The following is a 26198-nucleotide window of genomic DNA, read 5'->3' as shown; positions in this document are numbered from 1 at the left end:
CACCAACCCACCCCGATTACAAGCTTCAACCCACAGGCTACTAAGAGAAAAAAGATCGCTGGAAGAACAAGGGGAGGGGAAAAAGAAAATAAAAAATAATAACCCTGCTATTTAAAATGAATTCCAAGTGGAAGCATGTCGGGGTGGGGGGCAAAGCCTCCCTCCCATCTCCTGGGAAAGGTCACTTCTGCCATCGGCAGCCCCGCTGCTGCCAGCCCAGCCCCATCCATCTCCATCAGGAGACATCCCTGCCTTGAATGTATTTAGCAAAAGGGGGAGGAAAGGGGGTGGGGGGAAATTAAAAAGAAAAATAATTTAAAAAAAAAAAAAACACCTTGCCAACACCTCCCAGCACCCTTTTCATGGATGGGGAAATGTAGCGAGGCTTGGAAAGAGGCTGCCAGCCGGGGAGGGAAGTTGTGCATCCTTCTGCATCATCATCTTCTTCCTCCTCCCCCAGCAGCAGGACCACGCCTGCCCGGCGCTGCGGCAAAGGCTCCGCAGTGGGTGCTCCCCTCCCCCGTAGAAACTTCTGGAATAAGCAGAGAGAAACCTTTATACCCGCAGAGAGGGGGGGGGAACAAACCCGGCACATAATAAAAGGGAGAGGAATTGCACAAGGATCGGGTGCGTGCGGGGGTGGGAAAGATAGATTTAAAAATTAAGCCCACGAGCAGCTTTGGCAGCCCCGGCTCGGTGGGGTTTTGCAGCTTGTTCGGCTTGAAAGAAAACGCCCCAACACAAAGCACAGAATTTAAAAAAAAAGAGAGAGGAAAAAAAAAAAAGAAAATGGTGGTGTTGGGAGCGGTAGATGGTGGGATAAAAGAGCTGATCCCTCCTCCCGGATCTACAGCAAAGCCCTGCCATTGCAATTCGACTAATTTGTCCTCTTTTTTTGTTGCAATGAATTGTCTGATCCGGACTATTTGTCTGCATTTGCAGCTTCAGTTACTGGAGTTTGGCTTTGTATGGTTTTTTTCTTTTTTTTTTCTTCCCTTTTTGGTTCTCTTTAATTCTTTCTCTGGGTGTATTTTTTTTTCCTCTAATTAAAAAAAAAAAAAAAAAAGCTAACCAAATCTCCCAAGGAAAATCTACCTCTCTCTGGAACTAATAAAACATTCAGGCACAAACCTCCACCATGGACTGTAAAAAAGAAATAAGTTGTTTGGTGTGTTTTTTCTTCTTCTTTTTTTCTTATGGCTTTTTTTTTTTTCTCTCCTGCTTGTAGGATATATTGTAGTAGAAAGCCAAAGGAGGAAAACACAGGTAATATATATAAAATCAAACATATATATGGGCCAAAATTACAGTGATTGTATATAATTAAAACATAGTGGTTTAGGTGTATGGGTTTATTTCATATTCTGTAATCCATCCCTGGAAAAAGGAGGTACGTATAGACATAGAAATATGTCATAAATATATTTCTATATGTATTTAGAAATAAAAGAGCATCTGCATGGGCCTAAATCTGTAATTCCAAGAAAAAAAAAAAAAACCAGTATTTCAGGCATGTGGCTTTTAACAAAGAAAGGGCAACGTTATAATGTAGCCAGTAACAACAGCGTGGTGCAGAAAAAAGCTAAGGCAACATCAAAAGAAAAAAAAAAAAACAACTTTAAAAAGCGTACGTGGTACCTTGGCTGCAGCCTCCCAACAGCGAGCGTTTGGATGTTTCGGGGTATGATTACATTATATTTTTTTTCCTACGGTTTTACCACATCTGATCACACCAAGAACGTGCTTTTAATTAACCGGGCAGGTTGTCGTGGAGCGAGGCGAGCAGCGACGGCTTCTTCTCCGTGCCCCTCCGGCTCTGAAGAGAAATCAATCCTCGGGTGTTTTGGGAATTATTATTTTTTTATGTATTTATTCGTTTCTCTTTTTTTTTTCCAAGCGCGGCCGGGTGTTTTCCGCGCCGTCAGGAGAGCGGGAGGCGGCGGCTTCAACCCCTGCGGCAGAGAAAAGCGGTGGAAGAGGAAGAATTAGGCACGAAACTGCCCACCTTGGGGTGCCTGTGGTGATGATGGGGGGGGGGGGGCGTGTGAAATGAGCCCGTTCTGGGCCAAAAAACTTCACTCTAGGAGGAAAAAAAGAAAAATAAATGCCTGAAATGTGTGGGTGCGGGAAGGGGCGATGGCGCCGGCGGGCCCTGAGGCAGCGCGGCTGCCGGGGGGGATCCCGAGGGCCGAGACCCCCGCCCCAACCCCCTTGTCCGAGCCGCACGGCGCGTTTCTGGGCACTTTCACATCCTTTTCGCAAAGGCGGCGGAGAAAACAAAACAAAACAAAACACAACCAAAAAAAAAAAAAAAAAAAAAAAAACAATAAACGGGGGAGGCGGGGAGGGAAGGTCGGGTTTCACCCGCAGCGCTTTCGCTGCCCGCCTGGAAGGGACACGCACATCAGGAGGAGCCCCCCGGCCCGGCCTGCCCTCAGCCTGCCCGCCCGGCGCCATTTTGTCGCCTGGGCGCTGCCGGCCGCGGCCCCGCCGGGCGGCCATTTTGTGAGCGAGCGGCGGGGGGGGCCGCTCCTGCAGTGCGAGGCGGCGCCGGGCGGGGGGACGCCGGCCTCTTCTGTCTGGCAAATACCTTCCTTTTCTCGCTCGTTTCTCTTTTTTTCTCGTTTATTTCTCTACGAAACACCGTGCCCTTTAAACGCCGGGTGGTGGCCGATCACCTTAGCAAGATTCCGCCTCAGACGAAGGAATCCGATAAAGGAGATTAAGTATGTTCCTCCGGCTGGGTTGTGAGAGAAAGTTTAGCCGCACAGAGAATTAAGGGATATATTTATTTTTAGGAGCTATTTTCCCCTCCTTCACCTCCCTCCAACTGTTTTGGTGTTGTTGTTTTTTCCCAGTGATAAATCACTGAGGTCAATAAGCCACCTTGACAAACAGGATAACCTCTGAGAGAAATATCTTTTTTTTTCTTAATAAAACCCCTCAGTTATGGGCATTAATGGGCACCACCAAAATAAAGATGTAAGCTGTTTGAAGCCAGGTGAAAAAATCTTAATGTATTAATTAAATGAAGTGAAAGAGGGCTGTTGTAACCACTGCTGATACCATGAAGGAAAGCTGGGATATAAAATGTCAAAGCTCTGCTTTGCATGTGCCATGTATCTATTTTCAGAATAAAAAATGGTTGGGGTTTTTTTCCTTTTTTTCCCTTTTTTTTAAACCCAGTTTATCACTTGTAGCCTGGTAACACACTTGTGTAACCAGCTGCATCGATTTCACCTCACATTATTGACCATGCTGTGTGTGCTTTTAAAATACATTGTGGTGCTGGGTATTTCAGTTTTGAGGGGAGAAAAAGGAGAATATTGCATTATTTTTTCTGTATATCCCACCTGCGCTGCATAATGAAGCTGGAGAAGCCCAGGGATTGGGCTGCTCCCAGAGTAATCCCTGCTGGTTTTCCCTCCTCTCCCTCAGCCAGCAAGATCAGATTGCTTTTCATTTAAGAAATGCTAGTTTTTGAGGTCGTGGCGAAATGAGGAAAGTAAAAAAAATTAGTCCGAACACTCTGTGGGGAAGGATGATGCTGCAACAAGCCAGCCTGGATATGGTTGCAATTAACCCAGGGCGGCCAAAGGAAAAACCCAGTTTTGCTCCAGCTTTCTCCATCCCACTTGAAAAAAAACAACACCCAAACCCACAACAAAACACCAAGAGCACTAAGCACCCAACCATCCTCACAGCCTTCCCCAGCCAGCAAAGCCCTGGCAGCTGCTTCAGCCTCAGTTTCCCCTCCTGCAGCGTTTCCCTCCCCGCAGCCTTCCCGGCACCTCGGGAGCCGTGATGGCAGAGCCAAGGCACGCCAGGAATCTGCCTCACCTCTCCCCCTCTCTGCTTTTCACATTTCTCACACCTGGCCGGGGACATGCCAGGGAAAGGCTCTTTCCAGCCTTTTCCCCTTCACGGGTTCGCTTTCCTCATGTGAGGAAAAAAGAACCTGTTCAGCTTGCAAACGAAGCATGCAAAATGGCCTTATTTGCTATGAAGGAGTACTTGGGACCACTGATTTAAAAATACTACAGCCATGACTGTCAGCTCCTCCTTTAATTGTTTTTTTTTTTTTTTTAAAACAGGCAGTCCTTTGAGTTACCCTTTGGGGTTTTTTTGATGGAATCCACACCATTGTGTTCCTGTGACCAAACTGGGCTTGCAGCAGGGCAAGGTATCCGATGCCTTCGCCGGGAAAGCCCAGGGAAATTTTATCCCCGGGGCCACACCCAGGCTGAAGTGAAGAAATAGTTGCGTTTGCTTCTCCTTGGAGGGCAGCCACGTCCCTCCCTGCCCTCCAAAAGGGATTGCAAGAAAAGACAGGCTTATTGCAGCAGCCGAGGGAAGGGCAGGGCCCCTCCCGTGTGAGTCGGGGGTGTACGATCCTCTTTGCCCTTTTGCACTGCCACTGGAGTAAGACAAGAGAGACCTGGAGTGGGTTTTACACCTGGGGGAGCTCTGCAAGGCTTTGGGGGGCTCTCAGTGCAGAGCAGGAGCTTCACATGGCTCCATGCATTACGTTGCTTTATTTTTGCTAGCAGACCTGAGTAAAGCGCTTTCAACAGGATGAGGAGCCCAAGGACAGGCTGAGCCACAGCAGCTGATGGGGGCTTGTTTGGCAGCAGGATGGGACCCCAGCTCCTGCAGCCTCACTCCTGCAAGAACTCCTCCACACATCTCTGCCAGAGCTGGAAATTCCTCGAGATCCTCCCAGGGGAAAACATGGGGCCATGCTTTTCAGACTTAGCAACGCTCCCATTGCCTCAGCTCATAATGCTTCTCCCTTTATCCAAGAAGAAAAGGGCTTGAATCAGTCTTTTATCCTCTTACCTCCATGTCCATCCATCTCTGTCCTTTGTCATCCTCCACTCCTGGAAAAATGTGCCAAATCTGACCACTTCCACATCCAGCCAAACTCTCCAGCTGCCCCTTGCCCTTCTGCTTTCACTCCAGCACCTTCTCCAAGGGATCACGTCGATAGATAAAAACTTTTCCCTGCCTGCTTCCAGCCAAAAATTGCCACAGTCCTGGTGCAAGCAGCCCATCCTAGCTTGCTCTGCAGACAAAATATCCCTTCCCACTGTTAGCTCTGCAGAGGGGCAGGATATCTTGCTGAGCACTCAAGGGTGCTGCACAGCAGATTTAAGCCAGTGTGCGATGTGGAAACACGTCCAAAATGCCACTCAGCATCAGCGTTCCCATCCTCTCTGAAAACCTCGCCTGGAAAAACAGCCACCTTGTCAAAAAAAGGGCAGCCTTTACCGTGTGGGGCTTCCCTTCCCTGTTCCCTTTGGCCACTGCCAAGTCTGCCCACCTCTTTTTACTTCAGAGCATCATTTTGGTGCCTGGTTTTCCCCACAGGGCAGGAGGCTTTGGAAAGTGAGAGTTGACTGTGAGCCTGGGACTTCCCCAGCATGGGACATGGTGTCCCCACCCAGCCAGACCCAAAGCCACCTACTTATGTGACCGGGACAGACCACAGCTTTACATTAACATCCTAGCTATAAATAAGTTTATAGTGAGTTATGACCTGATTGATGGGCTGTAGACGCACATTAACAAACGTTGAGTAATAGGTTTTTAGACGGGGAGAGTCGGCAGGAAATAGTTGTGGGGTTGGTGTGATTAATCAACCCTCCTGCTGGGCTCCAGTGCATACATTAACTATACATTAACCCCTTCAATCATAAATAAAGCACAGGCTGGAGAGATGTTATACATGACCCATATGGTTCTGGTTTGGTTGTTGGGTGGGTGGGGTTTTTCTAGCAGCTCCCTTTTTTTGTTCTTCATCAGGAAAGCATTAAACACCATCTCAAACGCTCTTGCTATTTTCTGCTCTCCATTTGTGGCTTTTCAAGCACTTTCGGTTAAAAAGGAAACCCCTCTTTCTCCAGCTGGTTTGCAACACCCTCGCAAACAAAACCACTGAGGGCTGGTGACATCGGTTGCACAGATGTCAGGCAAGCAGAGAAAGGGTCTCATTTTTACCAGTTTGAAATCTGGACCAAGAGAAGATCAAAAAGCATCCGATGGTGGAGCATTATCTTGGAAAATGTGCCAAAATGGGGCTGTCTTTGCCGGCACCGTGGCGCTGTGGGATCCAGGAGAGAAAGCTTTTAGCTGGAGTTTTTCTGCCTGATGGGGGGAATTCATGCTCTGGCTGCCCTCTGCCGGCTCCAGGACTTGGTTGGTGCAGGTTGCCAGCAAAAAAGTAAAACCAAAAAGCCACCACCAAGTTTTCATCAACACCACAGCACATGGCCAAATCCTGAATCCAGCCCCAAAAAAATGTCCCTCCAAGGGCTCTGCCCCAGGCAACTGCCAGATCCCTGCACCCCAACATCTGCCTTATCCCTGAGTGATGACTCGACTCTTGCCACAATTATAAAAGCTAAAAAGTACCTTCTTTCTCTCATTTTTAAACTTGTGGTTTATGGGTTTGGGATGCAGGGCGGATGAAAGGAACAGGGGGTTTGAAACTCGGGGTTTTATTTAACTGCAAGTAACAAAAAATTCAGTGGCCGCTCCCTGCGTCACCACAGAGAGAAATGGTTCAGTGAAACCCCAAGGAAGCCTGGAAAGAAAAAAAAACAACAAAACACCCAAGGAAACGAAACTGGCCTCAGAAAAGTTAAAAAAAAAAAAAAAAAAAAAGGAAATAAAAACAAAACCTCAGCTCCTCTGCCACAGCTTTTTAGGTCCATAAGGAGCACAGAGCCATGCTGGGACAGGCCACCTGGCCAGCCCGGCAGGACAGGTCCGAGGTGTGTGTTTTGGGGACAAAAACACCAGTCCAGCAGCTCTCTGGGGGTACAGCAGGTACCCAGGACTGGCCATGGGTCACCCCTTTTTGGTGCCTGGTGCTGGAAGATGGATGTTGAGCTGCAGGGTTTTAGCAGGATGACTCATTTCGCCGGTGGATATGGCAGGTCTTGCAGAGGAGGTGGTCGCCCAGGGGGTAGCACCCGTTCTCCGTCGGCTCTGGTGACAGGGGTGTCCCACAGCTCTGGAGGCAAGAGGGAAAAGGGAGGACATATTTTAGGGGTGCCCATTCCACACTGTGGCCCATCTTTCTTGCAAAACCCACCAGTGCTTGCAAAAAAGCAACAAATCCCATAAACAGAGTGAAAAGCTGAAGCTCTCCTGGCCAAACACATTGTCCTTTTCACATGATCTATTTATTTTTCCCCTTCCCCGTCACTTGCAAGATAAACTGGTGGCTAAAAAAATACCCTGGGTGCTGTGAAGCTCCATGGCTGTGCTTTCCAAAGCTCGGTACCAAACCCCTTAGGTTTTGGGGTGCTCCCTAGCCCCGTGGGGGCCGTACCTCGCAGCAGTAGCAGCTCTCGTGGAAGCTGCGTCCCAGGCACTCAATCTTGTAGGTGTCCTTGTCCTCCCGGGGGATGATGGGCTGCTCGCACGCGCTGCAAACCGCCGCGTATTTCCTGATGGGAGCAAACGGGTGGGTGTGAGCCCTGTGGGGTGATGGGGATCAGCCGACCCCTCCCCACACGCTCCCCTATTTCCACACTCCCCAACCTGTAGAAGTCAGCCACACAGTAAACCTCGTCCTGCTCGTCCACGGCGAAGCTCTCGGTGCCGATGGCCCGGCCGCAGGCGGTGCAGGAGAAGCAGCTGGGGTGGTAGCCCTTGCCCAGGGCACGGACAATGCGCTCCATGATCACCCCCCGGCACTTGGCACATTTCTCCAGCGTGGCCTGGGGTTTAGCGGGGGGGGGGGGGGGGGGTGTGTGTGTGAAACGACACCGCGTGAGATGCCAGCTCCCCACCGAGGACCCTGCTACCCCCCCGAGGGAGGTACCTGGTAGCAGGCGTCGCAGATGGGGCGCCCATCTCTCTGGTAGTAGCGCTGGCCGGCCAGGAGCCGGCGGCAGGTCCGGCAGGTGAAGCAGTTGGCGTGGTACTGCTTCCGCATCGCCTCCACCGTCGGCTCCCGTGGCCCCAGCGCTTTGTGGCAGAAGGCACAGATGTCTGCGGGTCAGAGGGAAGAGAGGTTCAGTGCTGTGTGCCTCAGTTTCCCCACCCAGGGATGAGCCTACATCACGTAGCCTCACTTACCCCTGGAGCCATCCCTCTCCGGGTGTCCATTTGCATCCTGCCACTGGGGCTTGCCTGCTTGCTCCTGGCAAAGTTTGGGTGGCCTTAATTCAGCAGGGAAGGCAGAAGGAGCCTGGTGAGCAGGAAGGCAAAAGCACGTTGCATTTACGCTCTTGCAGCTGGGGAAACTGAGGCACCGGGGAGATTGCATCCCACTGTCCTCACCTGGAGGGTGATGGGTGCTGCCAGGTCCAGCTGCTGCAGGGCTGGACCCAGTGCCTCTGCGGACAAGGGCTGGGGCGCTTCAGAGAGGAGGAGGACTGGAGGGGATGAAGGCACAGGGGCTGCTGGGCAGGTTTCTGTGGTGAAAGCCAGACAGGGTGGGTTTAGGGGGGCAATAACGTCCCATAACGCCCCAACAGCTTTGCAGCGGTGCTCGCTGACCTGCCCCAAAAGCAAACGCTGTCCTGGCCGGAAGGGACAAACAGCACCGATAAGCACCCAGCAATGGAGAGCAAACACAGCCCTGCCCGGCAGCCAGATCCTTCCTGGAATGGGTGCAGGGAATCGGGGAATAACCCCCCAAAAAAACCCAAATGCCTCTCTGCCTGCATGGGCACCCTCTAGCAAAGCATCTCTGCAGGATCCTCAGCACCACCATCATCCCCCCCCGCACCGCTCGCCGCCCCCATGGACACCCCTCACCTCCATTTGGCAATGCTGGGGGCTGAGGCGGTGGGATTCGGGGGCAATGGGTGCCCAGGACCTCAGGACCACCCAGCTGTGTCTCTCTTTGGGTTTTCTCCTTGGTGACTGCCTCCCTCCGTGGTGGCACCAGGGTGATGAAGACGGATGAAGCGATCCTCTTCTCCGCCTTCCCCGGCAGCATCGCTGAAGCTGTGGAAGGGCCAGACCTGGGTTCCATTTTAGGGAAAATAAGACAAGAGGGAGAAAAACCCGCTGGAGCACCAGCAGCGCCCACGGCTGCGCTGCCCTTCAGCCTCAACCCGCCTCCCTCCTCACCCTCCCGGAAAAGGGAGAAGGAACAAGAGTCCCCGTCCCACGTCATAGCAATAAATGGTCTCACGCCTGGGAGGACACAGGGTAAAGAGTCCCCAGGTGAAGAAGCAGCCAAAATAATCCATTTTCTTGCCTTTGTGGCCAACTCCCACCTTCTGTAAGCATTTTAACCCCTTTTATTTCCTCTTACTGCCCCCACCTGGGATTAAACTCCCTGTGGGCAACAGGAAAAACCCTCCTTTCCCCTTCAAAACAGGGTTGCAATAGGATCAGCTTTTGCAAACCCTTTTTTTGGGAGTGTTTCTAGGTCCTCTGGCTCCCCGTTCTCTCCCTGCTTAATCCCATTTCCCTGCTAATCACTCCCAGCTTGGATCTTCTCCCCGCTTTATTTTTTGCAGATGGGGGAAACTGAGGCACGATGTTCCCTGTCACTGAAACAGCCCCCAAGCATCCACAGGCAGGATGTGCCCGACCCCGATAAAACCCCGGGAAGGAAAAGGACTGTTTATTCAGCTTCCCAACGGGAAAAGCAGCTGGGGCGACACTTCCCCTTCCCAAACAGGATGGTTTGGGAGCAGGGAGAGGGGGCGGGGGGAACCCCGAGGCTTTAGCCCCGGTGGGGCAGGATTCATCCCCGAGAGGAACCGGCAGCCTGAGAAATACCTGTGCGACGAGTTGCCCGGCCTCACGTCCCCAAAATCCCACTCATGGGGGTCAGTCCATCCTTTCGGGGGGCGACGAGTCCCCCCGTGGCGGAAGGGGGTGGGGAGAAGCTTCGGGATGGGCACGACGGTGACTTCAGCCTCTGACTCAAGCAGGGGAAGGGATTAAAAAGGAAAAAACCCGGAGCGGCTTCTCTCCCTCTTTCCCTCCCTCCCCGCGGGCAAAACCCCAAACGGGCTCCGGCGCTTCCAGCCTTTGCCCGGCTGCTCAAATCCTCGCCCGCAGGAGCCGCCGCTTTTCCTCCTTCCCCAGCCGAGCTGCAGGAAAATGGGGGGAGGGAGGGAGGGAGAGGGGGAAAGAAAAGAAAAGGAAAAAAAAAAAAGTAACGATCATAAAAAAACAACTCGAAAAAGAAAAAAAAAAAGAACCATCTCCGGGGCTAATGGGAACCATGTGCTCATCGCATTCCTCTTTGTGCCGGCGCTGACGGGATCCCGGCGGCCCCATCGTGGCACCCCCCGTCCCATCCCCCCGCAGCTGGGGGCTCTTAGGGTGGTGGAGGTTTGAGGAGTGCGTTAAAGGGGCTCGCCCCTGCCCCCCCCCCCCCTTTCTTTATGGGGTGTCCTCTCCCTCCCCGTAGCTCCATCCTGTTTCGGGGTGGCTGAGGCTACGTTGGGAAGGACCCCCCACTCAGTTCCCCACAAGTGTTACCCCAAAATCTCCCGGAGTGAAAGGTGGGGCCGGCAGGGACGGGGCCACTTATGGGGCACACCCCCAAAATGAAGGTGGGACGTGGCCTTCCTACAACTGTCCCCCAACCCTGTCCCCAGCCCTGGGGACCTCCAGGAAAGGGCTTTGAGGATGCCCATGGGAGATGGGATGGTGTGGGGGGACACCCTGGTGTCCCCTTGTCCCTTCCCTGAGTGGCCCTGCTTGTCCCTTACCTCGGGGTAGCCTCCCCAGTCTCCTGTCCCCCACTGGGTAGCCCTGCAGCCCCCCTGTCCTCTACTGGGAGTTGCCCTGTCCCCTAAGTTGCACTGTGTCCCCTCCTGCCTGGGAGCCCTCTGTCCCCTACCTGGAGGTGGCTCTTGGTCTCCTTGTCCCATCCCAGGACGGCTCTGCGGTCCTTATCCCATTACCTGGGGGGTTCCCTGTCCCTTACCTGGGGATGTCCCCTACCTGGGGGAGGTCCCCAACCCAGGGGGGGTGTCTCCTGCCCGGAGGTGGCCCTGCCTGCCCCTGGGGGGGTTTCCTCGGTCCCTGTTCCTGTCCCCTACCTGAGAGCCAGTGCGGGTCCCTCCGTGCGCTCCGCGGGCGCGCCCGGTTCGGCGCGGCGGGGGCAGAGGGGGGGGGGCAGAGCCGCCCAGCATCACCGCCCCTTCCTCCCTCCTCCTCCTCCTCTTTCCTTCCTCCTCCCCCCTGCCTGACCCACGGCCCCGGGCAGGGAAGGGGGGGCACATGTCCTTAGGGTGCCTCATAAGTCCTCAGGGTGTCCCATGCACTCCCCTAAGGTGTCCCATATGCTCTCAGGGTGCCCCGTGGCCCCCTCGACAGCACCTTGCACCCCGGGGTGACCCCATGGCCCCTCGGGTGCCTCGATGTGGCCTGGGATGACCCATGCTCCCCCCCTGCCCCGGGCTGGCCCATGCACCCCCCCTGACTGCCCCTCAGGGTGCTCCACTTCCCCAAGGTGCCCTGTACAGCCCTGGATAACCCCAGCAAACCCAGCGTGCTCCACACTGTCCCACATAACCCCCAGGACACCCATGTTCCCCCTATACAGCCCCAGGGTGGCCTCTTCTGCTGCCCCCCAGGGCCAGGAGGTCCTGTCCTGGGAAGCAGCCACCATCAGGGGCTCCTTCCCCCTCCAAATCCTGCACCCCACCTGCGCAGGGTCTGGTGCCTCATGGCATGGCACAGCCAGCTGCAGCCAGGTGGGGAAACTGAGGCACAGGAGCACTTTGAGGGTCATCCCCTCCCTGACTCAGTTTCCCTTCCCAGGGAGGAAACACCTACCTCCTCCAAAAAGCTGCACCACGCCGCCCCCAAGCCCCTCTCTGGCACAACAGGACCCTGGCTCACTCTGCCTGTGGATTTTACTGGAAAAAGCTTTATTTTCCAAGATTTACAAGCCCTTGGTGGCCCCAGCACTGTGACAATGTGACCCCACAGCCACTGAGGACAGGCACATCCACCAGCATTCCATGTCCCCAACAGGACCAGGGAGCAAACCCCCAGCACCACCACAGTATCGCGGGGCCTCCCCAAAAACTAGGGGCTATGTGAGCATCCTCCTAATCTCCCCCATTCCATGGGATGGTGTCCAGCACCTTCCAGGAGTCCTTTTTCCTTCATCCCCATGGGGGATCTGCGACGGGGAGGTTTTAGGGGGTTCCCAGGTTTCGGGGAGCCAGGTGAAGTCACCCTGAGTTCCTGATGCCCGGTCACACCCCGCAGCTTATCACGATGCCTCCGACGACGGCGATTCCGATCCCAACCGCCTCTCCAGCCCCGACTGCTGGGCAAAATCCTAGGAGGAGATGGAAGAGGAGAAGCAGAAAAGCCCCTCAGCGTGGCCTCAGGGCTGCCAGCAGCCCCTCACCCCGCTGCGGTGGTGGGGAGGTGACCTCATCTCACCTGCCGCCGGCACGACTCCAGCATCACTCTGGTGTGAAGGAGGCACCAGAACTCGCCCAGCAGCGAGAGCAGGATGTGCAGGACGTCAGCCCAGCGGCCCACGGTGAGGAGGAGGATGAAGAGGCCGCCCATCCTCACCAGCACCGTCTGGTAAACACTCTGCCGCGGCCCCTCTGCAAGGACACAGCGTCGGGGCGGCCACCACCACCACCAGGGGGACACACACCCTGTCCCCTCTCCAGCCCCACCACCAGGGGACACCAGGGATGCTATGGGGTGGCTTTCCGTATAGTCCCAGGATGCCCCATACAGCCCCAGAACAGCCCATACTGCCCCTATACAGCCACAGGTGGCCCCTGTGCCCTCACATACCCCCAGCATGTCCCATGCAGTTATTTACACACCCAAGATGCCCCATATACCCCCTATAGAGCCCCGGTATGCCCCCAAGATGTGCCATATGGTTCCATACAGCCCCAGCTGTACCCCTACGTTCCTCAACAGCCTCAGGATATCCCATCCTGCCCCATACACCCCCAATATGTCCCACATAATCTCTATACAGCACCAGCTGTCCCACTATGCTCCCATACAGCCCCACGAACCCTGTTCCCCCGTACAACCCCAGAATACCCCATGTGTCCCCTATACAGCCCCAGGATGCTCCATGTGTCCTCCATACAGCCCCAGGATGCTCCATATAGCCCCAGTACGGCCTCAGGGTACCCCAATGTACCCCTCACACACCACCAGGATGCTCCATACTGGGACATACACCCCCTACCTCCCTAAAGAAACAATAACAAAAGCCAACAAAACAACCCTGCGACCCCCCCCATCTGTCTGTTGTTTCTCACCCTGCATGTAGACGACCAGCAGCGTGTAGCAGATGGTGAGCGGGGTCCAGAACCGCACGGCCTCGGCCGTGGAGAGGAAGTCCCGGTTGATCAGGGCCACGGCGGCCAGCCCGGCCACGGCGAAGGTGAGAGCCAGCGCGGTGCGCAGCAGGCGGGGCAGCCCGTGCCCCGAGGCCAGCAGCAGCAGGCACAGCCCGCAGTACCGCGCTCGGCTGTGCAGCTCGTACAGGGTGCAGACGTGGCCGGCCAGGCGGCGGGAGTAGGTGGCCAGTAGCCCCGCCAGCCCCGCCGCCAGCCCCAGGTTGCTGGTGCTGTGGGGAGCCCCTTCCAGCAGGAAGCTGAGGCTGCAGGACAGCCCGCAGCCCAGCGAGTACTGGCACAGCAGGTAGAGCTGGCTGCTGTGGGAGCCCTGAGAGAGCGGGACGCGCCGTCAGCGCCAGAGCAGCCACGGACACGCGGCGGCCCCCCCCGTGCCCCCGGGGGCTGCAAGGGTGAGGGGCTGCAGAGCCACGCCTGGCTTCCCCCATCCTGCAGCCTCCCCAGAACCTCTGGGTGCTGCAGGAACGAGGGTACAGACGGCTGCAAAAGCCACGTATGGCTTCCCCCATGCTGCAGCCTCTCTGTAACCCCCTGGGCGCTGCAAGAACAAGGGTATAACCGGCTGCAAAGCCACGCACGGCTTCCTCCCCGCTGCAGCCTCCCCACAACCCCCCAGGCGCTGCAAGGTGCTGCCCGGCTGCAAGGGCATCATGCCAAACCACGCGTGGTTTTCTGCGTGCCAGCCACCCCCCTGTCCCCGCAGCAGGGGGATGCATCACCTCCTCCATGCCCCACGGGTGCTGCAAGCAGGGGGATGCATTATCTGGGGGGAGCCACAGCCCCCATCCTCCCTGCAGGCGCTGCAAAGCGACCAGGGGAGGTGTGGTTGCAAAGCCAGGCGTGTCTTCTCCACGCTGCTCCCCTGTCCTCCCCAGGGGTGCTGCAGACACAAGGGGATGCGTGGCTGCAGAGCGAGGCGCAGTCTCCTCCCCGCAGCCCCCGCGCCTGCTGCAAACCTGCCCGGGGATGCACAGTCCCCCCGACACCACCGCCCCGCCGTGCCTCAGTTTCCCCCCGTCCCGTCTCACCTTGCCGAGGGAGAGGAGGGTGGAGACAGCGCGCAGGGAGAACTCCAGCACCACCAGCGCGGCCACCCGGGGTCCCACCATGGCCAAGACCCCCGTCAGCACGACCACCCGCAGCAGCTCCAGCCCCTGCCACTGCGCCCGCAGGGCCCCCGCCTCCGCCTGCCTCTCCGGGTCACTGCGGGCAGAGGGGGACACGCTCAGATGGACACCATGTCCCTGTCCTCCTCCACCACCCCAAAGCGGGGTGACAGCCCCTGAGACCCCCCAGCCCCTGTGCTTTGAAGTGGGGAGAAGGGGGGTGCAGCCGTGTCCTGCTCAGGTCACCTCCAGCACCCATGGGTGCTGAGAGCAGCCCTCCCCACAGTGGATCATGGAATTGTTTTGGTTGGAAGAGACCTTAACGATCACCCAGTCCAGCCTTTTCCCCAGCAGTGCCAAGGCCACCACTGCCCCATGTCCCTCAGCACCACATCTACACAGCTTGGAAACCCCTCCAGGGATGGAGACTCCACCCCTGCCCTGGGCAGCCTGGGCCAGTTCCAAAAGCGGGTTCCAAAAGGAGATCCCTAAAAAAGGAGATCCCAAAAGGAGATCCCCAAAAAGCCATCCTCCCAGGGTGGGGGGGCAGAAGGGCTGGTGCTTACTTCAGGCACTGGGTGTAGAGATAAACCTTCAGGAGGCTGCAGAGCACCGAGACAGCACAGGCACCCACCAACCCTGTGGGGAAAGAGGCAGCAGCGGGTCACTGGTGTCCCCCAAGGCTGTCCCCGTGCCACCCCCCAGGGCTCTCACCTTGCAGGAGCGCATCCAGCAGTGCCCAGCCCCACGCCAGCCCGGGCAACGGTGGCAACCAGGACCCCAGAGAAAACATTTCCCGTGGAGAGGAACCACGGCGTGACCAGGCCCCGGCTCCAAGGTCCGCGGGGCGGAGGCTGGGAGCGGCCCCCCCCGGGCTAGTCAATCATTGCCGGGGCAAGCGAGGGCAGCTGGAGCTCAGCTCCTCCAGGCGGGGCTCCAGCTGCCCCGGTGGAGGAGAAAATGATGGTGGGGAGAAGATGGAGTGATGGGATTCACATGCTGGGGCTGGGGAACCACCAGCACCTCCAACCCCCCCACCTCAGCATCACCTAATTCCCTCTCCAGCCCCATCCATTGCAGCATTTTCAGGCACAACCCCCGCCTTTCCCCCCTCCCCTCTTTGCACCATCCCAAAGACCCCAAAACGATGCAAAAAAAAAAAAAAAAAATAGAAAAAAAGACCCCTTTATTAGCGGCGGGGCCGGGAGCCCCTCCTAGGACCCCGGGGGCTGCTGGTGCTGCACCATCTTCCTGAACTCATCCCAAAAGAAGAGGCTGAGGACGGTGTGGGGGCCGAGGCGAAGGTAGACGGCGCCGATGCCCTTGTACAAGCCCAGCAGCCCCTCTTTGCTGGAGATTTGCAGGATACAATCCAAAAAACCCCGGTAGAGCTTGCCCTGGAGAGAGGAGAGGAGGCGGCTGCGCACCCCTGCGGCTGCGGCCCCGGGGGAGAAGCCGCGTCCCGCGGACGCCTCGTTTCGGTGGGGTTTTGGTGTGGTTCTGGTGTGTTTGTTTGGGTTGGGTTGGTTTGGTTTTTTTTGCCCCGTGGCTTTACCGTGCCGTCGGCGTCCACCGGCTGGTTGTAGAGACGGGTGCTGATCACATCGAAGGGTGTCATGGTCACCGCCACCGCCACGCCGCTCACCATGCCCCCCGCCAGCACCGCGGCCCAGCTGCCCTCCCCGAACCACTGCGGGGAGCGCCGCCCGTCAGGGCTGCACCCCCGGGGACACCCCAGCAAAGCAAGAAAGGATTAAAAAAAAAAAGGGGGGGGAATGTCAGGGTGAGGGGGGGATGTCTGGGTGAGAGGGGGATGTCTGGGGAAGGGGGGAATGTCGGGGGAGGGGCAGGAATGTCGGGGGAGGGGTCCGGGGAAGGCTCCTCCTCACCCGGCGCTCGCACACCCAGTCCTTGGCGGAGGCGAAGGTGGCGAGTTGGGCGGCAGAGCCCACGGCCACGCGGGGCACGGCCCCCGTCACCCCCCGCCACAGCCCCGCCACCCCGTGCTGCTTGTAGATGCTCTCAAAAGCTCTGGAGATGCTCTGGGAAGAGAGGAAATTTGGGAGGGGTAAGAAAACAAACAAACCATGGGAACGGCGCATCCCAGTCTCTGGCAAACTTTCCCAAACTGTCCCCCCGTGGCTCATCGTGGCTCCCCACAGCTCCAGCCGGGTGACATCGGTCCCGAGGGGTGTTTGGATTTGGTGACAATGTCTCCACGTCCCTGTCACCCCCTTCTCTGTCCTTGCACTGTTTATTTATAGCATCTATACGGGGCCGAGCTGCCAAACAGCAGCTTTAAATAAATACACGACGGTCAAAATAACATTGTCCTCCCCAGGGACCCGGCGCGGGCACGGCCAAGGTGCCACCAAATCCCGTGTGTCCCCGTCCCTGCTCACCTCGTGGTTGTGCTGGTGACCCACGGCCACGGCTGCCATCGTCTGGGCTTGGAGGTGGGTCTTCACCTAGACGGGGGGGACAATGTTGGCTGATAAACCCCCCAGACCCCCTCACCGGGACATGCCAGGAGGGGCTGCAGTTCCCCCATCACTTCTTAGCAGCTTTTGAGGGGGTTGAGCCCCTCCGGCAGATGTGGGGTGCCCAGATGTGTTGCCAAGAGGCACCTCCAGACTTTGAACCTAATTTTTCTTTTTCTCCTTCCTTCCTTCCCGCCTTGGGGCAAAGGGCCCCACAAACACCCTCTGCAGCCCCCTCCTTTGAATTCTGCAGCCCCAAAAAACACGGGAGACCCCCCAAAAAGGGGGAAAAACCCAACACCCCAGTTTTGTTCTTAGGGTGTTCTTTTTTGGTTTGGGGATTTGGGGGAGAAAAAGGGGGGGGAGTAAAAGTGTGCACAAAGCAGCCCCACATTTTTGGGGGTGCAAAGCAAAGTGTGTGTGTGGGGGGATGCACTGAGGCAGCAGTTGTAGGATGCAGCAAGGTCCGGGCTGGCCAAAGCTTGTGGGGGGGGGGGGAGTGTCCCCGAAATGAGGGAGGTGTCCCTGATATGGGGGCTGTCCCCGAAATGGGGGGGTGGGCCCTAAACGGGGAGGTGTCCCCTAAACGAGGGAGGTGTCCGTGAAATGGGGGGTGTCCCCGAAATGGGAGGGGTGTCCCCGAAATGCCCCCCACCCCCCCGAATGCTTGCGGGGCAGCGCAGCACTCACCAGGTACGCGGGGCTGCCCACGAAGGCTCCCACCGCCCCGGCCACGGCTCCGGCGGCCACGGTCCCACCGGGATACCGGGTCCAACCGGCGTCCTCGGCGAGGGAATAGCAATAAAACCGGACGCCGTTCATCAGCCCCTGGTAGAGGAGGCCGGCGGCCAGGCCCTTCTGCAGCCCCCGCAGCCCGTCGGCCCGGCACACGGCCCCCATGGCCCGCAGCACCCCCCGGTAGGGCCGGGGGTAGGTACCGGGGGGCTGCAACTCCCCCTGCAGCTGTAGCCGGGTCTTGACCACCTCGAGGGGGTTGGTGACGACACAGGCCAAGCAACCGGCCGCAGCCCCCAGCACCAGGTCGGCGGCCGGTGGGACCCCCCCGGCTGGGGATCCCCGCGCCACGGCGGGCGCGTTCTGGGGGGGATACGGGAATTCATGCATGGAGGCAGAGGGGGAGCCGGGGAGGGGTGCGAGGGCGCCCGCCGCCATGAGCACCTGCCCCAGGCTCCACCTCCCCCCGGCGCCTGCGGGGGGATCATGTAATAATAGCGGAGCGAGCGCCGCCTCCTGCCAACCAACCCCCCCATCCGAAGCCGCGCCCCAAATTGGGAAGGGATATGGGGCAAAGGTCAGGCCTGGGGGTGCGTGTGTGTCTGTGTCCCCGTCCCCCCCCTCCCCCCCCCCCGGCACCGCAGCCAAACCCCGTCTCACGTGACGTGCGAATAGGGGAAAAAAGGGCCCTTTCTGCAAAAAAAAAAATAAGGCGCGATGAAATGGGAGTAACAGCCGGGGAAGGGCTGGGTTGTCTGGGTTTCTTTGGGGGTGGGGGGCACACGCAGCCAGTCATCCCACCCCCCTCCCAGCCAGCAAAAAGAACGCCGAGGTGGGGCTGGGGATGAGGACGGGGCAATTCATCGCGCTTGTGGCTGCGGTTCGGGGGGAGGGGGGTGTGGGTGTCTGATCTCACCCCCTTCTCCTCACACCAGCCCCTCTCCGGGTTATCCAAATGCTTTGGAGCTTCCCAGGCCAAAAAGCTGCAGAGGGGGGGTCGCTGCCCCCTCCTCCCTCCCCACTCCTAGTTGTAGGGTTCCACACCTCAACACCCGGGGTTACCCCCCCAGGCACAGCCCCTTCGGGGATTACTGGGGTGGAGGGGGGAAAAACCCAACCCAAATCCTCCCCCTGGTAGCTGCTCCCTCCCCGATATCCACCCCTTCGCTCCCAAAAGGTAAGGGAGGGTTAACAGGAAGGTGGGTGACACTGGGAGCTGCCCCTGGGGCTGTTTATTCCTTGTCTAGACTGGGAGCATCACCCAGAGCCCGGAGGAAGCAGGGTTAACTCCGCGGGGGGTTCACATCCTTCCCCTTTGTCCTTCTTCATCCTTCTGTCTCTCCAGCCAAAATATCTTCTTCTTGCTGCCCCGAAGTGAAGCAGTGGCTGAACATCATGGGGGGGAGGGAATGCAGCCCCCAGCCTGGGAATTTCAGCTGGAATCATGTTGTAGGGCTAAATCTGAGTTACCAATGGGTATTTATTCAGGGAGGGGGGAAGGAAGCAGATGTATATACATATACATTCAGTCATGTACGTTTCCTCCCCAAAAAAGGCCCCGTGAACATATATTACATGAGAAGGTCTCCAGATTATTATAATTATTAATATTATTATTATTATTATTTAAAAGCTGGGCTTGTGCCCCACAGGCCTGGCTGTGGAGGGCAGGTCCTTGCTGGCCCGGGATGCAGCAACTCAAGAAGATGGGGACAGCTGTGTGACAACATCCTTTAGGACACCTGAAGAACAGACTCCATCTCTTCTCTCCCCCAGCATATGGCACCAGTGTCCAGCCATCAAAGTCATCTTCTGAGATCTCCTAAAACAGCCCTGGGATGTTCAAGGCCAAATTTTTGGCCCTGGTTCTTCTTCCTTACCCTCAAATCTCTTGGACAGGCTGGGGAATGGCTTTGTGATGTCCAGAGGCCCATGGTGGGTGTGATCTCTTGGTGCTGGGAGATGCCCAAAGGAGAAGACAAGCAGTGCCAGACTCAGTGATTGTATCAGCAAGGAGAAAACATGCACAGCCACAGTGTGGGGTTCCCATCTCCACCTCTGCTCCTCTACTCTGTTCTAAAATGAACAACTCCTCAGTCCTGCTCCCCGCCACGACGGGGGGATGCTCACCCAGCCCACCCCGCTCCCATCCTCTCCCTCACTACTAGTGGGATATTATTCTGTGAAAGGCAAATCCTTTTGCCCCGTGGCAGCTGGACAAGGAGGGCAGTCTCCTCTGCAGGCCTTGGCTTTGCCTCCAGCCTGGTGAAGCATCTCGTTGCTCCCCAAAACCTGCTGGATGTCCCTGACTCAGTGGAGAGGGTGGCAGGGACGGGCTCCTGCCTGCAGGCAACGCTCCTGGTGGGGGCTGAGCCATGACAGGAGGGCTTGGGGGCCCGTTGGCTGCGGGGCAGCCAGGCACAGGCTCTGTTCTCCAAAAAGGAGCCCCCATCAGCTGTCCTTTCCCCAGGCAGGGCTAACACCAGGGGTCCCGCTCCGCCCGCCCGCGGCAGAGGCTGTCGCTGCGCTGCCAGGCGCTGCCGATGAGGCTCTGAGCGTCCTCACACTTCTTCTTGATGGCAGCGTCCAGAATGGCCTTGTGCAGGAGGTCGACCTGAAACACACGTGTGGGGCAGTCGGGGGGGGGAACAAAGGACAGCTGCTTCTGCCCCGTGTTGTAAAACCACCTCAAAAACAGGTGGGAAAATCATGTGTCATCAATGTGGGTGGTAGAGGGGGACAGGGCTGAACCACCTTCCTCCCTGCTCACCTTGCCAGGCCTCAATGCTCGTGGCTCACACACCAGGGGACTCAGGCTCTACACCCCACAGTTATACAGCCACAGAGATGCTCCATGGCTCTCCTGCCCTTCATGGGAAAGCTGGGGAAAAAATCCACCCACTCCTTCCCAGGAGGATGCCGCAGGAAAGGTGTGACACAGCCTGGCACACTCACCTGGTAGATGTTCCTCCACGCGGTGTTCAGCGCCGACAGGAACCTCTCCAGTTCTGTAGTGCAACTAAAATAGAGGACCCAGGGGGGCAGAAACTGCTTGCGGTCCTGAGCAAACTCCTAAACACCAAGAGAGGGGCCGGGTGTTACCAGTGTGGTCCTTGCCCAGCCCTGGGCCTGCCAGTCCCACAGCACCAGGCTCACCAGGATGCAGTATTCCTTGCTGGCCTCGGTGGAGACAGCGCTGATGTCCGTCAGCTCCGCGGTGCCCAGCGAGCGGAAGAAGCTTGTCTGGCAGTCCTCGTGGCAAGTGAAAACCTTCTCATCTGTCAGCACGAGGCAGCAGGGGACACAAGGCATGGGGGCAACACCCTGGGGGATCACCTGCACCAGGTTGGGGAGAGGGGAGGTTAAAATCATAAGCATGGAATGGTTTGGGTTGGAAGGGTCCTTAAAGATCATCCAGTCCCAACCCCCCTGCATGGGCAGGGACACCTCCCACCAGCCCAGGTTGCTCCAAGCCCCATCCAACCTGCCCTTCAACACTGCCAGGGATGGGGCAGGCACAGCTGTGGGGCTTTTTAGACTGGAGAATACTGAGAGGGGATCTTACTAATGTCTATAAATATCTGAAGGGTGGGTGTCCAGAAGGGGCCAGTCTCTTCTCAGTGGTGCCTTGTGACAGGATGAGGGGCAGTGGAAGCAAACTGGAACACAGGAAGCTCCACCTCAACATGGGGAAAAACTTCTGTACTGTGAGGGTGATGGAGCCCTGGGACAGGCTGCCCAGAGGGGCTGTGGAGTCTCCTTCTCTGGAGACTTTCAGGACCCATATTCCTCTGTGGCCTTCCCAGTGTGGTCCTGCTCTGGCAGGGAGGTTGGACTCAATCTCCAGAGGTCCCTTCCAACCCTGGCCATTCTGTGGTTCTATGCACCCATGCTCAGGTGGGGGCCCTGTCCCCAGCTCACCCCTTTGGAGACAGCCTGGCAGAAGTACTGCATCCAGTCTGCCATGTCCTCCTCGTTCTCGGCGCTCAGCTCCAGGGAGGGCCGGTCCGTCAGGATCACCTGGAAGGAGTGGGGCCGGTCGGTGGTGTTGGAGCGCCGGCATCCCCCGCACTGCTCGCCGCTGGGAGAGAGGGGAGGTGGAGATCAGGGGGGTGAAGGGGAGTGTCCCCACCTGCCCTCCCCAGGCTGCAGGCCAGCCCCTGCCCCCCCAAGCACTCTCTTCCCATCTGTGCCATCCCCTGTGGTTTCTCCAAGGATGGCGTCTGCACATCGTGGCGGAGCCGGAGCTGAGCATGGTGGGTTTGTGGAGGTCGCCCAGCCTGGCTCCTGAAGGGGCACATCAGCCCTTCAGAGGCCAATTCCCCATCAAAAGGTGGGCTTGGTGTGCAAAAACCAGGAGGAAACAAACCCATCTCCAGCTTCCTGCACCAGAGCCAAAGCAAACGGGTACCTGTACCCAGGCAGGGGCAAGCAGGGAGTCCTGTGGCATGGGCTGGGTCATGATCTGTCCCCAAACACCTCCCTGAACATCCCAAGGAGCTCCTGATCCCCAGATCCCCACCGAGTCTGGGTGCCACGTCCTGCCCACCACTTACCCCATGTTGATGGAGAGCAGAGGGGTGACGTCCGTGCGGTCCGGGTACTGGTACAAGATCCCGTTGCTGCCGTTTGGGAAGGTGAGAAGTGGTCACTGGAGACAAACACCCTCTGGGTCCCACAGACACTCCTGCCCTGCCTGCCCCCCTGTGGGGCTGTGTTCCTGCTGCTGGGTGACTACAACTGGTGGCTTTAGCCTCCCAGGTGACAAACTGGGTTCTCTCCACCTCCCAGGCAGCTCCTCCACAGCTAACTGGTCCCAGCACCTTCTCCAACAAGCCCCAGTCATGACCCACAGTCCCAGAACCCACCTGAGCACCACGAAGCAGGTCTTCCACTGCTCCTTGCCCAGGTAGGAGGTCCCTGCCTTGTAGTGCAGGATGCCATCCTTGGTGACCGTGTTCTCCATGGAGGTGCAGCTGTTGGTGGTGGGTCCCAGCGCCTCGTCCATGGGGTCTTCCCAGTGAACAAGGCCGTAGAAACGCACAACCACATTGCAGGCCTGCCAAGTCAGGTGGAGAAATCAACAGGAGGGAGTTTCCCTGAGCCTCCATCACAGGTAGTGATGGCCACGATATCCAAACTCACCTCACACTTGGACTCCTGGGCCACAAACTTGGCAAGTGCCAGTTTCTCCATGGTGGCATCTGTGAGGATACTGGGGTACGGGGGCTCCCGGCACCCTTTGATCATGGCTGACTTCAAGGAGACCAGGAAGAACCTGAGAGGGAGATGGAGATCCCTGATGAGGCCAGGGCAAACAGCCCTTCATCTCCATACACTCAGATGCCCAAAGGGCTTTCCTTCAATGTGGGCCTCTGGTCTTCCAGACCAAGAGGTCCTGAAATCAACCCAGAGACCAAAGACAACAAGGGTTGCAAAGTCTGAGCTCCAGGAAGGAGCCTGGGTAAGAATGGGAGACAGACACCCATCCCAACCCAGATCCCAGTATGACCATCCAGGCCCTACATAGGTCACCTCCCTGAGCTGACAATACATCTGTGGACATGCTTGGAAACTCAAGACCTTGCCCCTACTCAAGTGACACAAAGGACACAGTCTGCATGGCCCAGAGCCCTGAGGCCACCAGCCTGAGGGACAGGGTGACTGCTGTGTAGATCCAGGGAGGACACTCTGGCCTTCTCCATGCTCAGGGCACTTCCAGCTGCCCACAGGGTTAACTGGCATCAAACCAAACCCCAAAGCCCCACTGGTGGCAGAACTTTGTCATGGAGGGCTGTCACTGGAGTCTCTTGTGTTCCCCAAGTCACGCTGGGGGTCCAAGGTACGGGGCAGAGGTCCCACACCCTGGGGGACAGTGTCATGGTTCACCACCTGGTTCCTGCTTACTCGGTGAGAGCCACGTCCGCGGTGTCGAGCAGGAACTGCTTCCTCCGGTTGGTGCACACCAGGGTCACTGTCTGCTGGTCCAGCCCAACCTGTGCCAGAGATGACTGGGTAAGGAAGCCAGGTGAGGGACAAGGGGTGGTGCAGCAGGGCAAAGCCTGGCTTCTGGCCCCAGGGAAGAAGGTCAGTGGTCGCTCTGCTGCCCATGTGGAGATACGAGCAACCAAGGGGTGGCATTTGAGGAGAGGGATCACTTTTAGCTCCTCCAGTCCCGAAGATTCACTGGCCAAAACTCTCCCTATGGACAGAGAGGTGGCCAGAAACCCCCCACCATAATGCTCCCGACACCCCCGTGGCCGGAGAGATGAGGAGAGCCCCCCAGTTCCCCTCCTGCTCCTCTAAAGGGCCAACAGCCCCAGGCTGTGCTCACCGAAATGTAGTCCAGCTCATTGTAGGACACGGCCTCCTCCACCATGTAGGGCTTCTCTGCTGCCCCTGGCACAGACACAAAGAGCCACGTGAAGGGGGACACAGGAGCCCAGCACTGCCCAGGGATGTGCAGCTACAGGGATGGACCTGCAAACCCAACCATGTCCCGGGCTTTCTCAGGGGACAAGTCAACCTGAGTTCCTCCCTGAGACTGCCAGGGGACACAAGGGAATGGTAGGAGCTGGCAATGAAGGCAGTGAGCTACAGTGCCGTGGATAAGCCCTGGATCAAGTGAGCCTCCCTCCCTGCAGCTGAGGGATACCTTTCCGGATCAGGTACACGTAGCAGTCAGTCAGCAGGACATAGATCAGCTGCAGGTTTCCCTCCATGTGCCCCGTGCTCATTCGGATCATCTGTGTGGAGAGAGAGGAGGTCTCAGCTGCAGCAGCCACAGAGCTGGTCCCACCTGAGAGATGGATCCCAACCAACTTACCCTGAACAACTGTTCCTCATTCTCCCGAAAGACGTGGATCATCAGCAGGAGGAGATGGTTGTTATCCACCCTGTGAAGAGACAGTAGAGTGTGGACGCAGATGTGAGGCTGTGTGGGTCCAGGAAGGGCAATCTCATAGAATCATCAAATCCCAAACTGGTTTGGGTTGGAAGGGATCTTAAAGACCATCTAGTCCCAACCCCCTGAATGGGCAGGGACACCTCCCACCAGACCAGGCTGCTCCAAGCCCCATCCAACCTGCCCTTCAACACTGCCAGGGATGGGGCAGCCACAGCTTCCCTGGGCAACCTGGGCAGTGTCTCAGTCTGCTTCTTTAATGAACTTGTCCATGATTTGGGCACCTGTTGGCTACCTAAGACCTTCTCCTCCTGACCTTGTGCATCTTTAAGGTCCCTTCCAACTGAAACCATTCTATGATTGTATGATCTTCATCCCAGAGAAGGATGAGCTTTGCCTCCCAGACCACGGACAAAGTAGCAGCTTGAGCTCAAGATTGTTTGGGAGATGCTCTCCCTGCTGAGCAAAGCCAGCCTCACCTGAACTCAGAGGGATGGGTCAGCTCTGAAGGGCTGCCCTGCCCTTCCTCCACACCAGAGTCCTCAGTGCTGCTTGGAGAAGGGCTGGGTTGCTCCTTCTTCGGCTCCTGGAGACCCTGGGGCTCGGTGGTTTCCATCTGGACACTTTGGGCTTCATCACTTGTCCCTCCAGACTCCTCTACTGCCCCAACTGCTTCTCCCTTTCTGCTTTCTTCTTCTTCAGGAGCCTCAGGGCTACCAGAAACATGTGCCGGTTGGCCAGGCCCTGGAGGGTCATGGTGGCCACCACCTGGTGCAGCAGCGTTTGGACTCTCGATGGTAAAGCGGTAGAAGTCCATGGGGGCTGAAATCCCCTCGCTGAAGTCGCCAGAGGACGATCCATCTGGGGTCTCCCCTGGCGTGCCAGTCCGAAAGGACTGCCCGGGGGGCTCCCGGGGGGCCGCCCAGGCACTGGTGTCCAGCTGCCCGTTCAGCCTGTCCATCACCTTGCTGAGCGGCTGCCCCAGGCTCTCCATGGACGTGTCCTTCATCTCGGGGATGCGCAAAGCCAGCCGGCCCAGGGCAGCGCGCCCACCGCCCTCCTGCCCGCCCGCCCGCGCCTGCGCCGAGGGACCAGCGTCTCTCGGGGGCTCTTCTCTGTCGCTCAGCCCGTTCAGGCTGCTGTCACCGCTGGGCTGCTGGCCCTGGGGCACTGCAGGAGGGGCGTTCGCCACCTCCTCGGGCTTTGCTTTCTTCTTCTTGCCTGTTTTCTTCTTCTTGGCCAACCTGCGTGGTGAGAGACCAGTCACTCATCTTTGCCTGCTTAGAGGAGCTAAAGAGCTGCTTCACCCTCAAACAACAGGCTTAAAATGCAGAAGGTGAAACTGAGCTTAGAAGCCAGGAGTGACTCTGCCTTCCAGGGAAGCACAAGAAACAGAGTGGTGGGGGTTGGAAGGGACCTCTGGAGATCATCTAGTCCAACCCCTGCCAGAGCAGGATCCCCTAGAGCAGATCCCACAAGAACACATCCAGGTGGGTTTGGAATGTCTCCAGGGATGGAGACTCCACAGCCTCCCTGGGCAGCCTGTCCCAGGGCTCTGTCACCCTCACAGTCAAGAAGTTCTTCCTTATGTTTAACTTGACCCTCCTGTGCTCCAGTTTGTGCCCAT

At 57.4% G+C, this 26198-nt stretch overlaps 4 protein-coding genes and 1 long non-coding RNA gene across 11 annotated transcripts in view; 1 reads left to right on the top strand and 4 right to left on the bottom strand.

Annotated features, from left to right (window-relative positions):
* The first annotated feature begins 592 nt into the window (after positions 1 to 592).
* LOC127392918 (uncharacterized) lies at positions 593 to 2221 on the top strand. 2 transcript variants are annotated; one of them, XR_007891358.1, is made up of 2 exons: positions 593 to 627; positions 1229 to 2221. It is a non-coding gene; the product is annotated as an uncharacterized LOC127392918 (long non-coding RNA). The 2 variants fall into 2 exon arrangements; XR_007891357.1 differs by having other exon boundaries at positions 595 to 966.
* A 4263-nt stretch (positions 2222 to 6484) lies between these two features.
* FBLIM1 (filamin binding LIM protein 1) lies at positions 6485 to 11854 on the bottom strand. Of its 4 annotated transcripts, none has more exons than XM_051637399.1 (9): positions 11770 to 11854; positions 9754 to 10070; positions 8776 to 8984; positions 8296 to 8429; positions 8092 to 8203; positions 7835 to 8004; positions 7552 to 7730; positions 7340 to 7457; positions 6485 to 7018 (listed from the first exon to the last, which is right to left on the bottom strand). In XM_051637399.1, the coding sequence occupies exons 3-9, from the start codon at positions 8957 to 8959 to the stop codon at positions 6905 to 6907; spliced, it is 1011 nt and encodes a 336-aa protein (XP_051493359.1). In that variant the 5' UTR covers positions 8960 to 8984; positions 9754 to 10070; positions 11770 to 11854; the 3' UTR covers positions 6485 to 6904. The 4 variants fall into 4 exon arrangements, with proteins under 4 accessions (XP_051493359.1, XP_051493360.1, XP_051493358.1 ...); XM_051637400.1 differs by lacking the exon at positions 11770 to 11854 and adding an exon at positions 10933 to 11148; XM_051637398.1 differs by lacking the exon at positions 11770 to 11854 and having other exon boundaries at positions 8776 to 8967; positions 9754 to 11148.
* On the bottom strand, positions 11844 to 15510 carry TMEM82 (transmembrane protein 82). The gene is made up of 6 exons (XM_051637402.1): positions 15167 to 15510; positions 15019 to 15091; positions 14375 to 14549; positions 13248 to 13656; positions 12391 to 12563; positions 11844 to 12283 (listed from the first exon to the last, which is right to left on the bottom strand). The coding sequence occupies exons 1-6, from the start codon at positions 15243 to 15245 to the stop codon at positions 12215 to 12217; spliced, it is 978 nt and encodes a 325-aa protein (XP_051493362.1). The 5' UTR covers positions 15246 to 15510; the 3' UTR covers positions 11844 to 12214.
* A 111-nt stretch (positions 15511 to 15621) lies between these two features.
* SLC25A34 (solute carrier family 25 member 34) lies at positions 15622 to 18165 on the bottom strand. Of its 2 annotated transcripts, XM_051637396.1 has the most exons (5): positions 17623 to 18165; positions 16855 to 16920; positions 16342 to 16494; positions 16008 to 16142; positions 15622 to 15849 (listed from the first exon to the last, which is right to left on the bottom strand). In XM_051637396.1, the coding sequence occupies exons 1-5, from the start codon at positions 18103 to 18105 to the stop codon at positions 15667 to 15669; spliced, it is 1020 nt and encodes a 339-aa protein (XP_051493356.1). In that variant the 5' UTR covers positions 18106 to 18165; the 3' UTR covers positions 15622 to 15666. The 2 variants fall into 2 exon arrangements, with proteins under 2 accessions (XP_051493356.1, XP_051493354.1); XM_051637394.1 differs by having other exon boundaries at positions 15622 to 16142.
* Positions 18166 to 19129: 964 nt separating this feature from the next.
* The window catches only part of PLEKHM2 (pleckstrin homology and RUN domain containing M2), a 28654-nt gene continuing 21585 nt past the window's right edge, over positions 19130 to 26198 (bottom strand). For both annotated transcript variants that reach the window (XM_051637364.1, XM_051637363.1), the window contains 12 exons: positions 25051 to 25815; positions 24494 to 24563; positions 24323 to 24413; positions 24002 to 24066; positions 23575 to 23663; positions 22813 to 22945; positions 22536 to 22726; positions 22224 to 22289; positions 21589 to 21748; positions 20824 to 21003; positions 20623 to 20739; positions 19130 to 20281 (listed from right to left, as the gene is read on the bottom strand). In XM_051637364.1, the coding sequence (XP_051493324.1) occupies positions 20144 to 20281; positions 20623 to 20739; positions 20824 to 21003; positions 21589 to 21748; positions 22224 to 22289; positions 22536 to 22726; positions 22813 to 22945; positions 23575 to 23663; positions 24002 to 24066; positions 24323 to 24413; positions 24494 to 24563; positions 25051 to 25815 (2065 nt within the window). In that variant the 3' untranslated portion in view covers positions 19130 to 20143. The remainder of the gene's footprint in view (positions 20282 to 20622; positions 20740 to 20823; positions 21004 to 21588; positions 21749 to 22223; positions 22290 to 22535; positions 22727 to 22812; positions 22946 to 23574; positions 23664 to 24001; positions 24067 to 24322; positions 24414 to 24493; positions 24564 to 25050; positions 25816 to 26198) is intronic.

Source organism: Apus apus, chromosome 20 (assembly GCF_020740795.1).
Source record: "Apus apus isolate bApuApu2 chromosome 20, bApuApu2.pri.cur, whole genome shotgun sequence".
Lineage (NCBI taxonomy): Eukaryota > Metazoa > Chordata > Aves > Apodiformes > Apodidae > Apus > Apus apus.
This window is presented reverse-complemented; position numbering and strand designations above follow the sequence as displayed.